This window comes from Onychomys torridus, chromosome 4 (assembly GCF_903995425.1).
Source record: "Onychomys torridus chromosome 4, mOncTor1.1, whole genome shotgun sequence".
In the NCBI taxonomy this organism is placed as follows: Eukaryota; Metazoa; Chordata; class Mammalia; order Rodentia; family Cricetidae; genus Onychomys; species Onychomys torridus.
Window position 1 is genome coordinate 92,348,011 of NC_050446.1, and position 23,904 is coordinate 92,371,914.

At 41.2% G+C, this 23,904-nt stretch overlaps 1 protein-coding gene across 4 annotated transcripts in view; it reads right to left on the reverse strand.

The window, feature by feature from the left end:
* Fsip1 (fibrous sheath interacting protein 1) overlaps positions 1 to 23,904 on the reverse strand; it is a 131,359-nt gene that overhangs the window by 51,537 nt on the left and 55,918 nt on the right. The window contains exon 11 of one of the 4 annotated variants that reach the window (XM_036186408.1): positions 23,371 to 23,464. The exons of the other annotated variants lie outside the window; for them this stretch is intronic. Within the exon in view, the coding sequence (XP_036042301.1) occupies positions 23,375 to 23,464 (90 nt within the window). The 3' untranslated portion in view covers positions 23,371 to 23,374. Of the gene's footprint in view, positions 1 to 23,370; positions 23,465 to 23,904 lie in introns of those variants that run through there. 4 annotated transcript variants of the gene reach the window in all.

Below are 23,904 nucleotides of genomic sequence, written 5' to 3' on the forward strand. Positions count from 1 at the left end.
GATATTTAAGCATATTTATCTCCTGTTACTCAATATCTTTGGTGTTTTAATAGATCATGTTTCTTAGTGTGATTAATTCCTCACTGCTGGTGTGCAGGTAAGTAGCCCTTGAATATTCACCTAGCTGTTGTGTTGAGTTTTTCTTTTTTAAAGTGTCAATTTAGATTAAAAATTATGCATACATATCTGTCAACTTTCTTTCCATTCCTTTTGAATTTTTGGGGGGTATTATTTAGGATGGGATGGGGAGAAACATTTGTTGCTTATAAATTATCCTTGTTCTAGGCCTATGTCAAGTGCTAGGCTATGAGAACATATTAAATTATTTGAGGTATATAGGCATGTATAAAACATAAATGATTTTAAATACAGAATTTGGCATATATAGACAAGTAAGCACAAGTAAGCAGATGTGCCATAAGCTAAAAAATAATAATTAACCAATTCTGTGGCTACATAAAGAAATTTCACATTTGCTCTCATGATATTGAGTTATGTTTGTTCTTAAGTTAATAAAATAAAATAAGTGCCTATTTGTTCTTCATGGTTACTGGCTAAGCTCCCCTTTAATACAGAGACACTGGGGCAGATTTGGGTCTGAGGTTTGCTTACCCGTACACTAAGAATTCGCACGTTGCTGCAGCAGAAGATTCCCCAATCATCCCGTGTTGTCAGCTGTTCGGCTCTGAAATGACCGTCTGATTGATGGCCCACATGTAAGGCTGACACTTCATACAGAATGTGGTCAGAGGGTCTGACACCTTCATTTTGGTTACTTAGATCACACAGTTCTGTACTCGATATGTCACAGATTTCTGTCCCCCCTCACTCCACCATCTCCTCCCATGTAGTTTTGCAACATGGGACGGACACTGAGATGAATTATAGTGATTATGAGCACTTGGTTATGAATACCAAGGCATCTCAGTCAGTGACTTTTCTCTTCTGCCTGATTGTTTCTTGGAGAAAAAGGAAGAGAGGCAGGCAGACAGACATCCCTTATAGCCAAGTTCTTTCTAAGCCCAACCGAGAAACGAGTGTAGACAGCGATGGGGAGAACGACAGTCGTCACTTCTGAATCCAGCATGGCCCTGGGTTCTCAGCAGTTCCCTAAGGCAGACCTTCATCTTGATAGAAGGAAGCCAAGGCTTGGAGAGGTCTAGCCACTAGTCCAGTGTCATGCAGTAAGTGATTGGTAGAGCCAGGAGATACTGGCTGGTATGCAGTCTCAGACCCATGCAGGTACTCACCACCTATGTAGACCCTGTTCCTGCAGAAGAGTGCGTGGTGCCTGCAGTGGGGGGGGGGGGGGCTCTGAAAGGAAGGTGATTTAGTCCAATTCCCAGAGATGTTTGGGGGTACTAGTTTACTCACGGAGACAAGAGAAACTGGAAACTTGGGAGAGTAATTTGGTCACTTTCCACCGAAAATTAAACTTAAAGTGATTTGCTGCTGGTAACAGTGGGTTCAATGATTTTTTTTTTTTTTTTGGTATTATTTGCTTTGGATAAAGAATGTTTAGATGTGTGGCATTCATCACTGCATTTTGGATTTTTAAGTCCGAAAACAAGGTTTATGAAAACCTTTGGAAAATATCTGTAGCATGTTGAAATAAAGTTGGAGCTTAATAAAAATGTGCATTAATGCAGGAATCCATGGCTCTCGTAGTAAGTACAAGAGACCTCTGTTGAACCTTGGGAAAAACAAACTCTCTCTTGGCTTTAGGGAGGTGGCACTAAAAGTTGGCGGTTGTGCCCAGGAGTGGGGTGGCAGTGTGGAATGAAAACACTCTATAGGAGCTTTCAAACTCAACCAAATTCCACATGGACATGGGCTTTATAGACCCACCCCTGGTTCCTTCATCCCACACAGACAGTGTTGAAAGATAAATTCAATTTAAAGGATAATTTGCTCTTCTATTTTTACCGAGTATTTAATCCGTCATGTTTACTGAAGGAGAAAAGTATAAAGTTTTCTGTGTAAAATTTCTTCTCAGGCACATCAAAACATGACACAGAAATTCTTTAAATTTTTATTTTTAAGTTTTAAATAATATTTTGAATAAATTTTATTTTTTTGTTTTGCTTCCTTTATCCAATTTTTAAAAATTCCTTACCACTCACCTTTCAGCCTGTTGAACAAGCATCTTCATCACAAATGAAGTGTGTCTCAGAAATGATTAAACATTAACAAAGCACATGCATCAACCTGGTTTTTCTCTGTGGGAGGTAACTGGTTTTTTTTTTTGTTTGTTTGTTTTGTTTTGTTTTTTAAACTGTTTTTCAAGCACTGTTTTTTCAGTCTCCCTCAGGCTTGAGTAGAGTATATTTGGTTTAGTTTTGAACTCAGTAAAGAATATGATTGAGTTCCAAAATACAAAATAACATCATATTTTCAGACCCTGTTTATAAAAATGCACACTTAGAAGTTATTCCCCACAGTTCATGGGCCATCCCCAAATATTTAAATATTTACTGTGAATTGAAGTTTTCAGTTAATAAATATATGCAAGACTCCAATGGGAGAATTTTTTCAAGACATAAGAGACAGTCAATGACTTGAGAGGGCTATCTGATTTGTGGCTGGGAAGACCAACCATTTAAAGATGGCACATTCTCTAAAATGGTGTAAAAGTCAACATGATTCTCAGGAAGGCTGCTCTAAGAATACAAGAAGCTGACCTGAAGAGTCACTAGGAAGCACAACAAAGATTCTTCCAAGCCAGAGCAGGGAAAGGAGCTGTGAGCAAGCGACAGAAACCTGACAGGAACTAATGGGGACACGGCACACCCGAGTGCATGTAGGAACCGGGCCCACGCGTCACTTTAATGTTGGACAGGTGAGGTGGGCTACTACAAGAACACTGAAAACTGAGACTTGGTTTCACATCACAGCAAAACTAGTTTCAGATGGGTCAAGGACTTAAGGTGTCAGAAACAAAACTTTAAAATCTTTAGAGGTTAATATGTCTTGAGGAATTATTCCTGACCGTAATAGAGAAAACTTCAAAAAAGAAACAAAAGTGCTCATTATAAAATAAAATATTACAATCAGCCAGACTCAAAGTCTATAGACCTCAATGAACTTCTATAAAGTGAGAGTGGGCATTTGGAACAGGAGCTGAGGAGCTGCACATTCAATTTTACATTTTCAATATCAAATATATTTAATGCATTTATCCACCACCAAAAACAAAACCAAAAAACTTCATGCCAGAATCGGAACTAGAAAAATGAGCTTTATGTCCTCTGTCATAACTCGGGTCCATTACCTAAACACAGTGTTTTTATTTATTTGCAAACTTTTATAACGAAAATAAAATACTGATGAGCCTGACTTTTAAAAGAACATCTGATAATCCAAATCTTAACAAAAGTGAAGAAACAAGTGACAAAGCGGGAGGATTCCTCTCAGCCATACAACACCAAAGGATTGGTACCAAGAGTGTAAAAAGGTAGGGACATACTGCTCATGCAGAGGACCTGAGTTCAGTTCCCAGCGCCCACGTTGACTGTAACTCCTATTCCAGGGAACCCAATGCTCTCTTCTGCCCTCCACAGATATCTTCTCACATGTGAACATACACAAAATTAGAAATAAAATACATATATATATATATAAAAGAGTTCCTATAATAAGAAGGAAATGTAACCGAAGGAGACTGGGCATAAAACATGAGTGGGCATTTTCTTTTCTTTTTTCTTTTTTCATTTCTTTCAGTCTATTTTGCATATTCCTGAAAATGTGAACACGTGACAAAAATATTGTAAAGATTAAGTCAACAGTAAACATGAGGAATGCCATGCAGAGTGTCTCACTGTGTGATAGAAGTTACAAAAATGTCAATAATTAAAAATTAGCAGATGCTACTTAAAGAATATCATACTGTTAAGAAAATGATAAAAATTTTGAGAAATCTCTTTTTCTTTTGTTCTGTGTATAATAAATGTACGAAAATGTATGAGTGTAGTCATACATTTGAAGTAACAGCTTCTAGACTATCGAAAGAGTTCTGTGTATATATTTTAAAATATGCACAACTATGTAGTAGTTTGGGAAGGTAGAGGTAAGAATGTTTAATTCCTTAATCTGGTCACTAAAAAATGGAGAGAAATCAAAAATTGCATAAATTTTCACATTTGAATAAAATAAAAGAAATATCATTGATCATCATTATAAACTAAGGTATAGTGGAGTTTTAAAGGGATTTTAAAACTATTTTCTTTTCTTGTAATTAAAAATAGATTTTGTTTTTGTTTTGTTTTTCATGTAGGCTCTTTTCTTCTGTTTGTTTGTTGAATGGTCATTTTTAAAGAGACAATTTATAGTAACAAGAATGTGATCAATCATTTGACTTCCTCAGTGATCAGGGAAATGCAAATTAGGTTTATTATAAACATGTATATATATACATGGCAAAAATTTTAAATCTGGTAATGCCAGAACACAGGTGAGTAAGGTTTCCTAAGCATTGTCAATAGGAATACAAACCAGTTCAAGTCCTTTGGAACACCACGTCACAAGAACTTATAATATGGATAGTTACCCACCAAATCTACTCACAGGTAGAAACTAGGACAGTTTTGTACATGTAGTGCAGATAACATATGTAGACGGAAGTTGCTCCAGTCCTACCCAGCCCTGCAGTTGGGACGAATCTCTCCCACCCACATCCTACAGCCACTTGGTCCTAAATAAACACGCTGAGGCTATATTATTTACAAACTGTATGGCCTATAGATCAGGCTTCTTGGTAGCTAGCTCTTAACTCAACCCATTTCCATTAATCTATATGTTGCCATGGGGCCATGGCGTTACCAGTCTGTTGGCATCTTGTTGCTCCTTGGGTGGGTGGCTGGTGTCTCCCTTTACTCTCCTTTCTCCTTTTCTCTCTCCAGTTGGAATGTACCACCTAACCTTATTCTGTAGTTAGAGTTTTCCTGCCTGGCCCAGTCAGGACAAATCTCTCTTACCCGCCAGTCCCACAGTCGCTCAGACCCAACCAAGAAAGCACATAGAAACTTACATTGTTTACAAACTGTATGGCTGTGGCAGGCTTCTTGCTAGCTAGCTCTTACAATAACCCGTTTCTATTAATCTATACTTTGCCACATGGCTTGTGGCTTACCAGTATTTTTACATGTTGCTTCTCATGGCGGCGGCTGGCGGTGTCTCCCCAGCCTCTACTTCCCAGAATTCTCTTCTCTCTTGTCCTGCCTATACTTCCTGCCTGGCCACTGGCCAATCAGAACTTTATTTACACAGAGCGATATCCACAGCATTATTCTGCCTCACCATTGGACGAACAGCTTTATTTATCAATCAGAGCAATACATATTCACAGTATACAGAAAGACACCCACATCACTTCTCCCTTTCTGTCTAATCAAAAAGGAAGGTTTTTAACTTTAACATAGTAAAATTACATACAATAGAACAGTTATAAAGCAGTAATTACAATATCTAGTCCATTCGTATTTGGCAAAATTAAAGAAAATATTATATCTATCCTATACTTATGAATCTAAAGTTTCATATCTAATTTATCTTTTATCATAACCAAGAAAAATTACAACTATCTAGTCTTCAACTCCATCAAACACCCCAGAAGGATACAATGTTACCTGAATAAACAAGAAGTGCAATGCAAGAAACTTCCAAAACTCTAGAAATGACAGAGATAGCTAGCTACCTAAACAATATCCAAAGTTCCTCTGCAATGTCGGAGTATCCATCTTCAGCCTACAGGCCTAGAGTCTCTCACTTGCATCTCCCTGTGTCCTGCATAATGTCTGGCAGCCTCCTCTGTGAAGCAAGAATCTAAAAGAGCATCTCACCTTGTTTTGGCAAAATTCAGTGGTCATCCTATGGGTCCATTTTATACAACATCCTGTCAAGCAATCGAGGCAAGGGCACTTTTTTATCCAGTGGCTAAGTTTTGCCACAAAGAAAGCAAACTCCATAATGAGTTTCTTCAATGCCTATCATCTTCTTTGAAGTAATTGGTGCTGCCAGGAGCAGATGTGTCTCACTGTCCAGAAAAGTCTAAGTTCCTAAAACATTTTAAATGCCATATTCTATAGATCTTTGAAGTGTTTGAAGATTACCTTCCTGTAGCAGGGATCTTAAAAGTTCTTATTAATAAAATCAAACCTGGGCCAGGTATTGGAGTGAATGCTGGAAGATCAGAGAAGCAGAACAAGCCACAGCTAACCTCACCTGGCCAACTTCTCAGCTGATCTTGTTTCCTCAGACTGGAAGCTTTTGAGTCCTCATCTAGAATGGGTCTCAGCTGAACTGTGCTGCTCAAAGCCTAAAAGCTTAACCAGCCAAATGCTTCTAGTTTCTTGTCTTCACGCCTTATATATCTTTCTGCTTTCTGCCATAACTCCCTGGGATTAAAGGCTCACTTCTTGGGACTAAAGGCGTGTGTCACCATGCCTGGCTCTTTCCAATGTGGCCTTGAACTCACAGAGATCCAGAGGGATTTCTGCCTCTGGAATGCTAGGATTAAAGGTGTGAGTGCCACCATTTTCTAGCCTCTGTATCTAGTGGCTGTTCTGTTCCCTGACCCCAGATAAGTTTATTAGGGTACACAATATTTTGGGGAACACAATACCACCACACCTTCCTAAATGAAATATACCTTTGTATACCTAAAAAAAAACTTAACATAAGTATAAGTTTGATTTCATAGATGACTATTAATCTATATTTTTTAATTATATTTAACAGACATACTCACATAGATCATAGCAACAATATTCAATAAATTAAAACAAATCTAGTTTCATGCCCACCATGGGTTATTATACATCCCTTAACAATAATGCACTACTGCTGCATGCAAACACACAGGTAGAGGATTGCCACTGTAGCTCAGTGGCAAGAGTACTTTCTTGGCATACATGAAGTTCTAGGTTCAATCCCTGGGACTGCTAAAAATAGGTGATAGATAGATAAATAGACAGACAGATAGGATGATATATATAGGTAGGTAGATGGATGGATAGATGGATAGATAGAAAGATGATAGATAGATAGATAGATAGATAGATAGATAGATAGATAGATAGACAGTCAGACAGAAAGGGTGATAGATGATAGGTAGGTAGGTAGATGAATGGATAAAAGACAGACAGACAGATAGATGGTTTCAACATAATACAGATTATTAACCAAGTCTCGGGAGATTAACAACACAAAAGCATTCTTTAATCAAATATAAACTCAAATAAAAATACAAGATCACATTAAACCATGTATCAAAATTTGATTGTTATCAAACCAAAGCCCCCACTCCACTAAAAACTGAACAGTATAAACCTCTGTAGTTTCTGAGATATGATATGCAATCTGTTTCACTTATTTTACTGATACTAAAACTACATGGCTCATTACGATCAAATGACATGCAAATGGTAAAAATAACAGTGACTGGTAGACCTCAGGCCACCTCTTCCTTGTGTGTTCATCCAGACAATTTGTCTGCTCCTTTGACATCAAGTTCACACAACCAGCCATAAACACAGCCTTGAGAAACTAGGGGACAAGAAAAATATGAGGACTACTACCCTGAAAAGGCACATTCTGGAAGATTCCCATAATCTATCTTGCCACAGCCAGTACAATGCCCATCTGTGAACATCTCTGAGTAAATGGGGATGGTCATACATTTGCTCAAAGATCACTTTTAAGCACAGCAAAGGAACCCCTTCAGTTACTAAATTAGAAGCCTGAGGAGCTTGGCAGCCTTCACATGTGGGAAACCTACTGAGCAGTGAATAGAATAACTATTCCCTAGGAGTGTGTGCTCTGTGCATGGGGATACGTTCAATCCTCAGACAAAACTAAAAGAGTGTGGGCTTCACCTCCAAAACCCATCAGTGTCTCCTGTGATGAAGCACTGTTTTAGACTGTCGGGTATTTAGTATGCTATCGTAGCTAGACACAGCCGATCAATGTGCTGCCCTAAATCCTATAAAGGCTGACATTTCTACCCTATTAAGGCAGTTGGTGCTAGAGAGTCCATAAGTTAAATATAAAAGCATCAGGGCTGGAGAGATGGCTCAGAGGTTAAGAGCACTGGCTGCTCTTCAAGAGGTCCTGAGTTCAATTCCCAGCACCCACATGGTGGCTTACAAATATCTGTAATGAGATCTGGCAACCTCTTCTGTGTACATAATAATTAAATAATTAAATAAATAAGAAATATTTTAAAAGGGGCTGGAGAGATGGCTCAGCAGTTAAGAGTACTGACTGCTCTTCCAGAGGTCCTGAGTTCAATTCCCAGCATCCACATGGTGGCTTATAACCACCTGTAATGAGATCTGGTGCCCTCTTCTGGCCTGCAGGGACACATGCAGGCAGAATAATGTATACATAATAAATATATATATATATATATATATATATATATATATATATATATATATATATAAAAGCATCACCATGCATGTTCACTGCTTTAGGTGGTTAAGTTCCAGTCTTGTGTGACTGAAGCATGAGGACCTGAGTTTGAACCCTGAGTATCCATGTAAAAGCCAGGTGTGACTATGTGTTCCCATACCCTAAGATATGTTCCAGGAACTCAGTGGCTAGCTAGCCCAGTTGAAATGGCAAGCTTCTGGGTCAGTGAAACACCCTGCCAAGGGAATAAGGCAAAGAGCCATAGAGAAAGACACCCAACATCATCCTCTAACTTGTACATGTACAGAGAGAAGTGTACACTCACACTCTCACATCCATGCACACACAAAAAAAGTAAAATTTAGTAAGACTGCTTTACACAATAAAAGTTTGTATCCTTCAACTGTCCCAAATGTCACAGCTGTGCTTCATTTGTCAATGACAGAAATCAGGCCACAGACGAACACAAGAAAGTTTCATACAACTATGGAAATGAGACCAAAGTCAATTACATACAATGAGGAAACTAAAACCCATGAGATACTCCAGATCAATGATGTCAAGTTATTAGGTATGTGGTTCATGATATGCAATAACCAAAATGAAAATGTTTGTATTTCCTAAGACATGTTCTTTGATGTACTCATTCAAAAGAACACATAGAGAGGCTAGGAGTGCAGTTCAGCGGTAGAGTGTTTCCCTAGTATAAGCAAGGCTCTGGGTTTAATCCCAGTACAGTCTATATCTCTGGAGATACAGAGTAATTAGAAAGTTCCTGCCCTGGGCTCAGGTGGGAATTAGAGGAAGAGTTTAAGGGCCTGATCCTTACTACTTCAGAAACAGCAAATCACAGAAGAGCACACACGCACATTCCAACATATGTCTAGCATATGTTGACATAAAAAAGAATGATCCTGAAGTATAAAAAAGAAGCATCCTCATACACACACACACACACACACACACACACACACACACATATATACTGGCTCCCCTGGAGCTGGAATTACAGGAGGTTGGGAGCTGCCTGATATGGGTGCTGGGAACCACATTCAGGTCCTCTGTAAGAGTATCACTTAACCATGGAGCCACCTTTCCAGGCCCCAGAATAATTTTTGGGAGTACAAAACCTAAATATTCAGTGACAGAAAAATGGGAAATGTGAAACACCACACAGCGTAGCAAAGGGTTAGACAGATAGATATTAAAAGTGTGTTTACAAAGCATAATTATTTGACTTATTGTACATCAGGCACATATATGTACATGTAGAATGCTTTATCATGTAGCTATGCATGAGTAATGTTTGTATCCACTGATACACAGTAAATACATGAAAATGTTAAAGCAAGAGTTAATACATTTACTAATAACTATAGCCCAGCAGTCATCACATTTCAAAACTTATAAAAATTATACCTAATGAATAAAAAGATTAATTTGGCTGACAGATGTAACTGCTTTTGCTTGTGTGTTCTAACTGTAAAGTATCCAACAACTACAAAAAATAAAAAATAAATAAAGCTTTTGATAGTATTTCAGTCTGAAATGAGACACTCATGGGGGAGGAAAATATGCAAATGTGGTTCAACTCCACAAGAACAACTCCACCAAAATGAGCACCGGCTTTAAAAATAGACCAGCAAGTCAAGTGTCCCATTGGAAAGGTAAATAGTGGGGGCGGGGGAGAGGTCTGTTTGAAACAGAGCAGCATTCATTCATATTTATAACACTGAGGCACACATTGAAAATCTATTCTAAGTTATTTTAAAGTAATACATATCAGAAAATATAACCATTCCTAAATTTTACTCTGTGAAAATGAAACTCCTTTCCCACCCAATTCTCTCAAAGGTACAGCATTTTTCTTCTCGCTGTTGGTTTATCCCATCCTGCTCTTATGTTAAAGTCATCAGAATTCTGGGGTCCTCCCTGGAAACAGTCCACGGATGCAGGACAGCATCTGAAATCACCTGGTCCCGTCCGCCTTCCTGTGGAATCTGACCACACCCAGCCATGAAGCTGCTGGGATTAAATGGTTGAATATGGTGTGGGATTTTAGGGCACTTAATTCTGTATGTATCATTTTATAGTATTTTTTAATATGGTCAACATCCCAATCATAAAAGTCTCAAAAGAGAATTCACAAGCAAGGGTGAGCTTGTCTGGATGTTCAACTGCCCACATTAATATGTCCATTCTTAGCCAAGTTCACTAAACTACTCAGGGTCTAACAATCAACTTTCTCTTTTATGAATTAAAAGCAGCTTCATTTTCATTAATGTTTTCAGGAAGAAAATGGTTCAAAGTCACTATTGCATAAGTCGACATGTCCCCAAAGACTACATGTTAGACCACCCACTACCCTGGATACCTTCAACCTAGCTTTAAACATCAGACAGGGGCCAATGAGGTGGTTCAGAGAGTAAAGACACTGCCACCAAGCCTGAGGGTCTGAGCTGGATCCCTACTGCCCACAAAGTGTAGGGGGAAGACTGACTCCCACAAGCTGTGTACACACACACACACACACACACACACACACACACACACACACTACATAGATAGATGGATGGATGGATGGATGGATGGATGGATGGATGGATGGATGGATGGGAAGAGAGGGAGAAATCTTAAAGATAAAAGGAATCAGACATATATGGATAAACCCTAGACAAGACTTCTGACCTAGAAAACAACATGGGAAAGAGGCAGGTCCCCCCATGAACATCCAGACTCTAGTCACAGAGCAGAGGGAGACAACAGTGGACTCTACCTTACGGTAGAACCTAACTTAGTCATGCCAAGTGTGAGAAGGCCTGACAATTGATCAGGCAGAAGGCTGCGACCACATGCCAGGATGCTGCGGGTGCCTGTGGGAACACCCACACTCTCTATTTCAGTGACTGTCTCCTGCTCAGAAACATCAGCCTGAGAAAGGAGGAGCCAATTACACCATCACAAGAAACACTGTCAAATGCATTTTCCTTGCTACATAATTTCTCATGGTTCCAAACTAGCACAAGGCACCAAAGCTACCACCATCTAGAAGATAATATGCCTTCAGCCTTTTTAGTTCTGAATCTTCAGCAGTTCTATGAACATTTATAGTCACACAACTGCAACCCATATGGCAGTTACCTGAGGTGGTATAACTTGTGAACACATTCTCACAGTGCTCGCACATTTCATGAATAAAACACACCCCTCCAAGTGAATGGCGAGAGATCTAGGGGAACTGAAAGAGAATTCTAGACCCCAGGAAGATCTTAACACATTTTAAAGACTAATTTTAGGATAAAAGAAGATAGATCTTTGTGCAAAAGTACATAAACATCCATTGGTCAGTGTTCTGTCTGATAAGTCAGCAGAAGATGAAAATATGAACAGGTTTTCCAAGGCATCTGCTAAGTGTCTAGATCAGGAACAGTTGTTAAGGACAACCCCATCAGTACATCTCCTGTACCTCGGTGATGACCACTGTAAAAGACCCCTCGGCACCCCTATAGTAATGCTATGTTTGCAAGGCTTATAAGGGAACAAAAGACAGTTCCAGGAAATAGAATGGCCCCACCGCAGCCCAGATAGCCGATAAGCAATGCCCTGTTGTGCAAACCCCCTAGCTTGTGAGGCACATAGGGGAACAAAGGAATTCAGCTAGAAGGCAACCAGAGCAGCTGGAATTCTAGATAGGGGTTGAGTCAACACACATATCTGGTTACCAAGGAAACCCACAAACCGCCCTGAGCCTGAATCCACGCCCCATTTGATTTATGCTTATATATTCGCGCCTCACTTGAATTGTCCAATCAGAGCCATTCGCGCCTTGTTTAAATTATCCAATTAGAATTCGAACCCTTTGACTATTCGCGCCTCACTTGAATTGTCCAATCAGAGCTTTGTAACCATTCACGCCTTGTTTAAATTATCCAATCAGAACCCTTTGACTAATGCTTTCCCGCGCTTCTTGCTATAAAAACCCATCCCACCAACCCAGAGGCGCACTGGTCTTCCGAGAGGCTTTGTTGCCCCAGGTACCTGTGTTTGAATAAACCTCTTGCTGTTGCATCTGATCGGTGGTCGCTGCGTGCTCATTGAGCCGGGGGTCTCTCCTGAAGGGAGATCTCTTCGGGGGTCTTTCAACTGCTGGGCTATGGTGCAAGTTGGCTCCCAATGATGCTCTCTTTTGACATCATATCAGTTTTTAGTTGTCTATACAGCCACTTAGCTAAAAGACACATTCCCTAGCACTCTTTTCTTCTAGGTAGGATATGAATGTGCATATTATATGCAATTTCTCAGTCATGACTTCATCCCTGGTTTGAAAAATGATTGAAATACTCAGGGCTGCAGTAGCCATCTTAGATCGTATCATGGTACACAGACCAACATCAGGGTACAAAGAGACCCAGTCCTCATTAACTGTAACTCCAGTCAGCCCTGGATCTCCTACGTATATCCTACACACAGGAGGGAGAGAGACTGTCTAGTTTGTCCCATAATTACTTAGGCTCAGTACCAGGACAAAAGCCCATCCAACACTGATGCCACATGGACTGTGAGCCCCACTGTTACAGACCTGAAGCTGCACTGGTCTGTTGTATAAGGCAAACAGACCCCTCCCTCCAAAGCATTCCAACAACAGAGAACTGACCAGCCTTCCTCATCCACAGCACAAAGTTACACTGTTGAGATTTCCACGGGGGGAAAAAAGGAAACAATTGGGGCTGGGGAGGTGGCTGAGCAGGAAAGGTGTTAGCCATGTAAGCATGAAGACCTAAGTTTAAATCTCCAGCACCCAGAAAGCCAGGCAGGGTAGCATGATTCTGTGACTTCAGCACTGGAGAGGGAGGGACAGGGTGATTGCTAAGGTTCACTGACCAGCCAGTCTAGCCAACTGGCAAGCTTCAGGTTCAGTGAGTGATCTTGTCACACACAAAAAAATTATTAATATGGTGGGAAATATTAGAGGGAGATATCCAATGTCAATTCCATGTGATGAACTTGAAGTCATGCCACATAACCCCAACTAGTTTTCTGGGTTTGGGGATTTTGTTTTAGTGTGGTTTTTTCAAAAGAAAGAATTGTGGAGGACCTTTATTCCTATTTTTATACTCACCCAGTAATACCTTTATCATTTGAGAAAGCCATGAAGATTTATCTTTGTAAAAGTATGTGAATAGAGGTGTATCATGTGTGAGTATGTGCATATGTGTGTGAGAGCCCTCAGACAACAAAAAAGGGCATCAGCTCACCTGGAATTAGAGTAGGTTGTAAATCACCTAATGTGGGTGCTGGGAACCAAACCTGGTTCTTCTGGAGGAGCAGTGCATGCTGTTAATTATGGAGCTGTCTTTCCAGCCCCTACAGATTTAAAGTACATCATAACAGCAATCAGAAATTTCCAGGCTTACAATTTTGTCATTGAAGAGCATATATGCAATTGTGAGTTATGGAAAAAAGTGTGAACTTGCAGAATAAATCTAATAAATCTTATTTTTTTAACTCCACTTCCAGCTACATTATTCCAGTATGGACTTAAAGTAGCTTCTAACAATAACTAAGTATGACATGGAGGGCAGTCAACTGAAAAGCTGAAGTAACTGAAGAAGTGAAGATTATTCCAGATGCACAGGCATATACACACTGGCTAAGATCTTGTAGCCATGTCAGATATAGGACAGTTTTTTTTTCCTGAGCTTCCTGACAGATGGGGGGGGGGGGGGACTTGGTATATCAACCTGGTGACAGGAAATGAGTGGTCCAGAAGAAAGCAGTTGCTGGCTTGAGCGTCAGCACGTCACTCTGAGACAGTTCCCCAAAAGGACAGCTCTCCTCACATCTCCAAACACAAAGGGCATCATTGAAACTCTGAGGCCCAGTGTCAAGTACCCAGACTAATAACATTTAGGACAAAGTTTGAATTACTGAAAGCCAGAAAACATGCAAGTGATACAGAAACTGAAATAAAATGTTCTCAACGTCATTGCCGGATGAGTGTTCAACCGTTTCCTGTATATAGATGATTTATTGTGATTTACTTTCCATGATTTACTCTCTTTACAGAGCCTAATGTCTTAAATATCAGCAAACATTTTTACACATGCACACTAAAATCATTATGACCTGACATTTATATATGCCTATAAAACACATCTTGTTCCCACTGTTTTCATTAGAAGAAATGTGGCCCACTGAACACTGACACCTACATATTTTACTTTGAAGGAAAAAAAAAAGCAACTGGAGATATAAAAACCACACGTTTGCTCTTAACCCCAATTGGGAATGAAAAACTCCAGTGTGGCCTTGACTTCTTCTACCAAGGCATTGCTCAGAAAGTCTGTGGCTATTTGCTACAGACAGCTGTACTGACAAGCTCAGAGCTCTTGAAGAGATGTGAGTTTGATTCCCAGCACACACATCAGCAGCCCGCAGTGGCATATTACCTCCAGCTCCAAAAGATCCAATGCTGTCTTCTGCCTTCCACGGGTACCTACACTCATGTTCACACACACACACACACACACACACACACACACACACAGTGTGATATTTTGATCACATTCTGACAATAAAGGTTGCTTTGAGTCAGAGGGCAGAGCTAGCCACTAGATGACCAAAATTAACCCTAGAGGTCTTGAGGACTGAGTGAGGACAGAGAGGAGACAGGAAGTAGTAAGGCAGGGCTGAGAGAAGATCTCGATCCTTTCGGACTGAGGAACGGAAAAGAGAGGAAGTCACTGGTGCCTCCTCTGATCATTCAGGTTCTTACCCCATATCTGACTCCCGATTTATTATTGACAAAGAATAATTAGATAAACCCTTCACACATACACATAATTTAAACATAAAATAAAGCCAGGCATAGTAGTATCTGTCTTTAATCCCAGTACTCAGAGAGCAGAGGCAGGCAGGCCTCTATAAATTTGAGATCAGCCTTATCTACATAGAAAGTTCCAAGCCTGCCAGTTTTACAGAGTGAGACCGCATCTCAAAATAAAATAAAATAAAATCTTAAAAACTAAAAGGTTAGAGAACAGAACCTGAACCTATAAGGTTGTCACCTCATACAAACCCAAACAGCCCCTGAATGGAAGACCAAGGAACGGTGCACACACTCATATAGTACAGGAATCAAGAGCTATTTGTTCTCCTTAATGGGAAATCAAATGAGAAAAACTAGCTTAAAATTATCTTGCACTTTGGAATGCTAAAAATCCAGATCTGTTTCCTAGTTCTTCTTTTCCAAATTACCTCAGCCTCCGTGCATTATTCTTCTATCACCCCCAGCCATTCCTCTCCATTCTTACTCAATAAAATAGTGTTTCCCTGACCTCCTCACTGTGTCCTTAACTGTGGCCATCCCACCATAACAAGGATGGAAACTACTTGCACATGTCGATTACCTGCCAGACACTGTCCCAAGCATTTCCCTTCAACCCCATGAGGTTTTCTCACCTGTGCTAACAGAATGGAGGAAAAGAGAACTATTTAAAGGCCCCATGCTAGTCAAGGCAGAGCGAGGACTGAAATACCAGCAGTTTGAACCCAGACACTACCATGCTTTGTTCTGGTTTGGATTGGTGTTTGGTTTGGTGTTTGATTTGGTTTGGTTTGGTGGTTTGGTCTATTTGGTTTGGTTGGTTTGGTGGTTTGGTCTGTTTGGTTTGATTTGGTTTGGTTTGGTTTGGTTTGATGGTTTGGTTTGGTTTGATGGTTTGGTTTGGTTTGGTTTGATGGTTTGGTTTGGTTTGGTTTGATGGTTTGGTTTGGTTTGGTTTGGTTTGATGGTTTGGTTTGGTTTGGTTTGATGGTTTGGTTTGGTTTGGTTTGCTGGTTTGGTTTGGTTTGGTTTGGTTTGATGGTTTGGTTAGGTTTGGTGGTTTGGTTTATTTTGTTTTATTTGGTGGTTTGGCTTGGTTTGGTTGGTTTGGTGGTTTGGTCTGTTTGGTCAGTTTGGTGGTTTGTTTGGTTTGGTTTGGTTTGGTTTGGTTTGGTTAGTTTGGTGGTTTGGTTTGGTTTGGTTTGGTTTAGTTGTTCTAAGCAGTCACTGCCAGTAAGCCTAGGCAGCTATAAAATCTAATAATTGTGTGGCATCAGGGCTGCCTACAAATTCAGTCATCTATAAGGAGAGCTTTAGTTCAAGTCAACATGTTCTGAAGAGACTTCCTAAGGTCTCTATAATGTTTCATGTCACTCCCCCTTGGAGAATTTCCGTGACAAAAAAGAATTAGTGTGTAATGAAATGCTAGTATGTATCACGTGTTATGATTCTTCATGGAAATATGTCCCCAAGTGCATACCCACAAAATACCACAATACTAGTCATGTAAAATCTTCCTGAAGAAATTATTTTATATGTCAATGTGGTGGTCTGAATGAAAATGGCCCCCACAGACACATAGAGAGTGACATTATTGGAGGCGTGGCCTTGTTGGAGGAAGAATGTCACTTCGGGTGGGCTTTGAGGATTCAGAAGCACAAGCCGGGCCCAGTGTCACTCTCTCTTCCTGCTGCCTGGGGATCTGGATGTAGAACTCTAGGCTGCTTCTCCAGCACCATGTCTGCCTGCACACTGCCATGCTTCCTGCTATGGATGATGGACAAAACCTCTAAACTGTAAGCCAGTCCCAATTAAATGTTTTTCTTTATAAGAGTTGCCATGATCATAGTGTCTCTCCACAGCAATAGAAACCCTAACTAAGAGAGTCAGAAAAAAAAAGTCCTTTCCTAAAAATACGGGGGGGGGGGGGGGGGGAGGGGCATCTGCCTTTTATGGAAAGGAACCTTCAAAGACTTCTTGTTACTAAGTAGACAATCTTCCATGGCCCCTGGGAATATTCCTTACATTCAAGATCTCTATCACTAATAGTTTATTTTTTTAAAATTTCAATATTTGTTATAGTTTTGGATTACCAGTGCTTTAAGGATTTAAAAGAGAAAGAGATTAATATAATGGGCTATCTGTGGCCTCTCTGGTGTGCTGGGGGTTTGAGGAATACAACTCAACTAAAAACACATTTTTCTAAAACACAGATTTTCATTGATCTTTTTTCCTATGCTAATCTACAAAAGAATGATTGTTCCCAAAAGAACAAGCTTTGATGAGAGGTCACTGTAAATGGCCACCATCCAGGTTTGGTTAGGATCTGGGATACCCTGCAGATATTCTGCATGCACCTGAATATTACCTGTGAGAACATGTGGATAAAATGGTAAAATATGACTAAGCTATGATTTTTCAAGTTTAACCCAAAATTTTGATTGACATAATTATAGCTTCAAACATTAGGGGAAAAAGAATGTCTGAAACTAATCTCAAATAAGTTTGAAACAAGAGGATTTGGGTGGTCATAAAGCAATGGTAAAAATATTATCCCATCAAGGGCAAAAGTGTGCTCATAACTGCCACCATTCTCAAGGGCACGCTCCAGGAGGCCCCTGCACTACCTGCAATTCACCAGCTTCAAATGGCAAGACCATCCAGACACCCCAGGGTGACCACTAGGTGGCATCATTACACTGCTCCATCTCCAAATGGTGCCACACATTGCCTAGAGCTGCCCCCAAGGACTCAACAGTGCCTCAAAACACAGGTACCACACTTAACATTTAACAAATGGACAAAGACAAAACTCAGAAAGCACACTTCAATTTTACCTATAACTACTAACTGCAATGTTTTGTCATACAGTCAGCAAAGAATGTCTTACGCACCTGTCTTGGTGTGTGTGTGTGTGTGTGTGTGTGTGTGTGTGTGTGTGTCTGTCTGTCTGTCTGTCTGTCTGTCTGTTTGTAACAGGGTCTCACCTGTAGCCCATGCTAGCCTGGAACTCGCTGTGTAGCCTAAGTTAGCCTCACACTCTTAGCATTCTTCCTGCCTCAGCCTCCCGAGTGTGGGAACAACACCCAGCTTCAAAGGCCCGTGTGGTAGTTTGAATAAAAATGTTCCTATAGGCTCATGTATTTGAATATCTGGTCCCAAGGCAATGGTACTGTGGTCTAGGGGATGTGGCCTTGCTGGAGGAAGGCTTGTCTCTGAAGGTGGTTTGATGTTTCCAAGCCACATGCCATTCACAGTTCTCCCTCCTTTGGGTCTGAGGTGTGAGCTCCTGGGCTATATCTGCCGCCTGCTGCCATGATGCCCTTGGGAACCGTAAGCCCAAATTCTTTCTTTTGCAAGCTGCCTTGGTCATGGCGTTTCATCACAGCACCAGAGAAGTAACTAGCACAAGCTGACTCAACACAGACTGGGCTGTTGACTCTGAAGAAAAGCATCATTCCAGCCTGGCGGTGGCGCACGCCTTTAATCCCAGCACTCGGGAGGCAGAGTCAGGCGGATCTATGTGAGTTTGAGGCCAGCCTGGGCTACAGAGTGAGATCCAGGAAAGGCACAAAGCTACACAGAGAAACCCCGTCTTGGAAAAAATAAAGAAAGAAAGATAAAAAGAAAGAAAAACAAAAAGCATCGTTCCAGATCACAGTCCAGAACTGAGATGACTGTCTCATTCTTTTTGTCACAGGTATCTTCTGAAGGGACACAACAGGAATCCTTTCTGTTGTCTGAGGATGAAAGCACAGTCCACACCCTCTGCAGAATGCCAAGCCCAGAGTCTATAAATTAAACATCTACACTTAGACACAATGGGACTCAGCAAAATGACTCTTAAGATTTTCCACGCTATGGAACTTGGCTGGTACAGGAGTTTTGGCTGAGTGTATAAGTGTAGTCAAGTCACTTCAAAAGCCCTGTGAGCAAAAGCACTAAATGAAAAATAAATAAATAAATAAATAAATAAACAAACAACTAAGAAACAAAGCCCTGTAATTTGACAAAAAAAAAAAAAAAAGCCCCAGGATGTTCCAAGCCAAAGGATCCTGCACACTAGACAGAATATGCAACACTTATTATCTAACCTAAACAAACAGTGTTGAGGTTTTAAGAGATTTTTTAAAAATCAGCGCAGCCTATGACCTTGCACCATCTATAGTTAGCAAATTCCATGACTGGAGTGACATCATTAGACAGAGTCTGAGAAGTGGGCATTCTGTTTATCTGGAACACTGCTATTGGTTCTGTTTGTGGGCATTTTGTGTATCTGGAACACTGCTATTGGTTCTGTTTGTGGGCATTTTGTTTATCTGGAACACTGCTATTGGTTCTGTTTGTGGGCATTTTGTTTATCTGGAACACTGCTATTGGTTCTGTTTGTGGGCATTTTGTTTATCTGGAACACTGCTATTGGTTCTGTTTGTGGGCATTTTGTTTATCTGGAACACTGCTATTGGTTCTGTTTGTGGGCATTCTGTTTATCTGGAACACTGCTATTGGTTCTGTTTGTGGGCATTTTGTTTATCTGGAACACTGCTATTGGTTCTGTTTGTGGCTGGCAGGAACGAGGAGCAGGCACTTCTGCGCATTCACTCATACTCATTGCCAACATCTCACAGGCTCAGGTGGGTCCCAAAGAGCATTTTAAATGCGTTTGCTTCTGCCTTGCCCTCTGTCTTGGCAGACTCTTGCTTCATGTCATCTCCTGCTCCAAAACACACAGCCCTTTGTAATGGGCTTTGACCTGGAAGTGCCACCCACTTTGAGGCTTCTGTAACTGTCATGCCTACAAGACAGAACCGAGAGAGAGGACCCCTGAAGACCCAAGATTCAGATGGGCCAGCTCTCTTGGTTCCTGGGTCCTGGACGTTGGAGGTAGACAGAACAGAGTTCTCCAGAGAACACTGCCAGACTGTGCTACACCTTTCCCAGACCCTGTTACCTATCCCTTCACTTGTAAGTTACCCACAAAATAAACCTCCCTTTTAACTATGTGGAGTGGCCTAAATAATTTCACCAATAGCCCTTTCCCTGTCTAAACCGACAATGGCAAGGGTAACTCAAGTGTCTGGAGAAGGATGGGCTCCTGTGTCCATCTAAAGAGTGAGGTACCAGAACATTCTCCCCGAACTGGAGAAAAGAGAAAAAGGGGAAGATGTGATGTGTCTGGCTTTGCTGATTGGACAAATGGTATCATGTGCTCTGAGAACCAGCACAGAACCCAGCCACACAGATAATGTCCCAGTCTACCTGGAAATGGAGCCCACTAAGGCATCCATTAAAATGACAGCTGGCTAGAGTAATTTGAAGTGATGAGAAGCAGCATGCCAGGAACGTACTGACCACAAGGAGCTCAGCAGTTCTCAGCCCCCATTTGCCCTTTGTCAGGCACTTCTGGACAGTGCATGGTCCCAGTCGTCTGGCTGGCACCCCCATGGTTCCGTCTGGCATCACCAAGGCTAAAACTTCTCAGGAGATTAAGCTCCAGAATAAATCTCTGACATTAGCCACATAAGGTCCTTTCCAAAGAAAAAGACCCTGACAAGGCAAGAATAATCTATCAAAGGGGTGGGGTGGATGCTCAGGTTTCTTTACGGGAACAGAGAAGAGCAGGGCTGGCTCAGTATTCTTCCACCCATCCGAATCTCCCCAGCTCTGCTCTGAAGACTTTTGTACTAGATGGTTCTCAAAGGGATCTTCCTCAGCCTGCCTCCTTTACAATTCTTTCAAGAGCCTTAAAGCCTTGTAAGGAAAGGGCATGGGCAGGAACAGAGAGATGGACAAGAGAGGGAGGAAGGGAGGGAGGGAGGGAGGGAGGGAGGGAGGGAGGGAGGGGACATAGAGACAGACAGGTGAGAAATGGAGGCGGGAAGCACAGGAAGGAAAGAGAGGGAGACTTCTTTTAAGGTAGAACAGCTTCCTCTGCCAGAGTGTGGTCAATGTTTATACCATCAGCAAAATGTAATTCTATACAGAATGTTCCCAAGGGATTCTTTTTTTAGGTGCTACAATTTCCATAAAGTGTAGTCTAAAAAAGAAAAAACAGAAAGAATATTAACGGGGGATGATAATTTGAGCAGGAACTTGAATGAGCTAATGGGGCAGGGAAACCCGCAGTCAATAAATAGAATGAAGTGAAAGAAAGGAGTTCCCCCACCCCCTGCAAAAAAAAAAAAAAAAGGAGATGACATGTATGTCTGGGTACCAGCTGTGCCGCCAACCCTGTGGCCTTAAGTAGTCACCTCACAATAACCCTAAATTACCCCCACCGAGGGTTACTTAAACTCCAAACAAAACAGCGTATGCAGGAACTGTTTAGCAACTATAAATCCCTATTCAACTCCAAGTTTCATAACTATTCTCCTGCTAGCTGGGCTCCTCAACTCATATCCCCAAGCTACCTCTAAGTGTTGAGCATCATTTTACTGATGTAAAGCAGGCATTACCGAGTTCTGGATTACACTCTGGCTTGAATGAAATACAGAAAAAAAAAAAAAAATCATCCACGTTTTATCCTTGGCTTTTAAATGGAGGGCTTAATCCCCTCATACGACACACCAAAGCCTGTTACCCTATGAAAGGAGATTACTAACCCTCCATTTCGGGACTAGTTACAAGTGATTCAAGTGAAGACACTTATAATTTAGTGTGTAAGAATGTGTGCGGGAACATAATTAGGGCCTCTGAGTGAGAGCAGGTGGGTTAGGCTGATTCATGGAATGCTCTAGAGACAACCCTGGTTTAAGAAGCCAGGGAGGGAAAAAAGGAAGAATGGTCCCAATGTGTGCACAGCAGCTAAGCCACTTGCGGCTCCTGCAGTGGATCTCAATGGAAAGGAACAGAGCGGAGCCCTGTCCTCCCTAGCTGGCATTATGCATTATGCCTGCTTGGCAATGAAGCCCTTGAAATCATGGTCCAAGCATGAGGGCCAGGCTGTGCGCCTCCCCTCAGTTCCCAGCTTAATTTATATGATAATGAGTGTCTGCTGCCAGAAGCTGTAGCATCTGCCAAAAGTAAAGTCCTCATAAAACCAACGACATGTGCTGGGAGGCCATCGGAGTGCTGACTAAGAGCTTCCTTTTATCTCTTTTTAAAGCCATAAAGTGCTATTCCTGTTATTACTAGCCGGGAATTTTTTAACATCCCTGCGCTGACAGCAGTGATTTAACACATGCACCAAACAATAGCGCTTCACGCCACTTAGTGAACCTTTGGGCTGTGTAACTTCCAGCTTTCTTGCTGGCTGGATTTTCTGGTCTGGTAGCTCCTGAACAGTCGAGTATACAAGCCACAGAAATGGTATAAAGATGGTGTGAAAGAGGCTGTATTTGTGCCCTTGTGGATGCATTTGATGAATGAGGCACACTCCATGACCACAGGCTCCCTCAAAGACGCTCTGGCCCACTTTACCCACTGAGCTTAAACACTACAATAAGCCTCTGGAGAAGGATCAAGCTGAACGAGTGGTGGTTGGCCTAGCCCTACACCTAATTTTTCCCAAAACATCTGCCAGAGTAAGCGTTAAATATCCTGAGCACCTGTTTCAGCTGGAGCCATACTGTTACCCTTCTCAGGAAAGAATCGATCCACCTTTCAAATATTTGAATGCCACGAGTAAGCAGCCTGAAACAAAATGACACGTGCAACAAAGAGAAGCATCTTGCCTTGGAGAGACTCAAAGGATCATGTTAAAGGAGGCATAAAATAGCAGTGTTAACAGCACTCTCCTGGAAAGCAGGAAGTGTGGGGGATGGGTAAGGCCCCTATGTCCCTCAGGGTCTTGGTATTGTCATCTGCAATAACGAAAGTAATGATGGCCGTGCCACCTACCTGCGAGATTGACATGGAGATCATATCTCAACTGCATGAAATATAAAGAATAGACTTGAAACATTCTCACCATGCGCAGGAAGACAATAAAGTGAGGTGATGGCTGTGTTCATTAGCTGGATTTAATCTTCTTACTGTATACACATACATTGCAACATCACATTGTGTCAGTGAGATGCACAACTGTTACTTGCCACATCAATTAAATTTTAAACTGCAGAGGGATGCACACTCTGAGAACTATGATGTATTATTAAAAAAATAAATAGAATAGTATACATTACAAATGGCGTATTTTTTTCACTCTGATTCAAGGATTTTAGCAAGTAGCCATCTCCATGATATCCGTGCATTCCATTTACAGTGAGTTATCATTGGGCATTCCTCAACCTGGGGTAGTTAAGAATACAGAAACCAAAATGTCAAACTTTAGGAATTGTGGGATTTGTCTAAAGACTTTAAATGAATGACTAAGTCTACCAAACCTTATGAAACAAAGTGATCCAAATTCAACCTGCAATGGTTAGTGAGGTTCCTGCAATTGAGCCCAACAGAATGCCAAGCCCTCATCAGGCCTGGACTCATTCTTAGAGACCTGTCGCCCAATACAAGGTTGAAGACATACCTAATGTGAGGTAGGTGGAGACTCAATCACCCACACATCTCTCTTTCTTAGCCCATTGTTGGCCCCAAATTTGATAGTAAGATTTTTCATATTTTTTTATATTTTTTTAATATTTTCCCAGCAAACAGAGTCCTAGGAGAGTTGCAGTTTGGGTCTCTTAGACCTCGATGTTGCTGCTCTGCAGGCAATACTTCTCTAGCCTCTC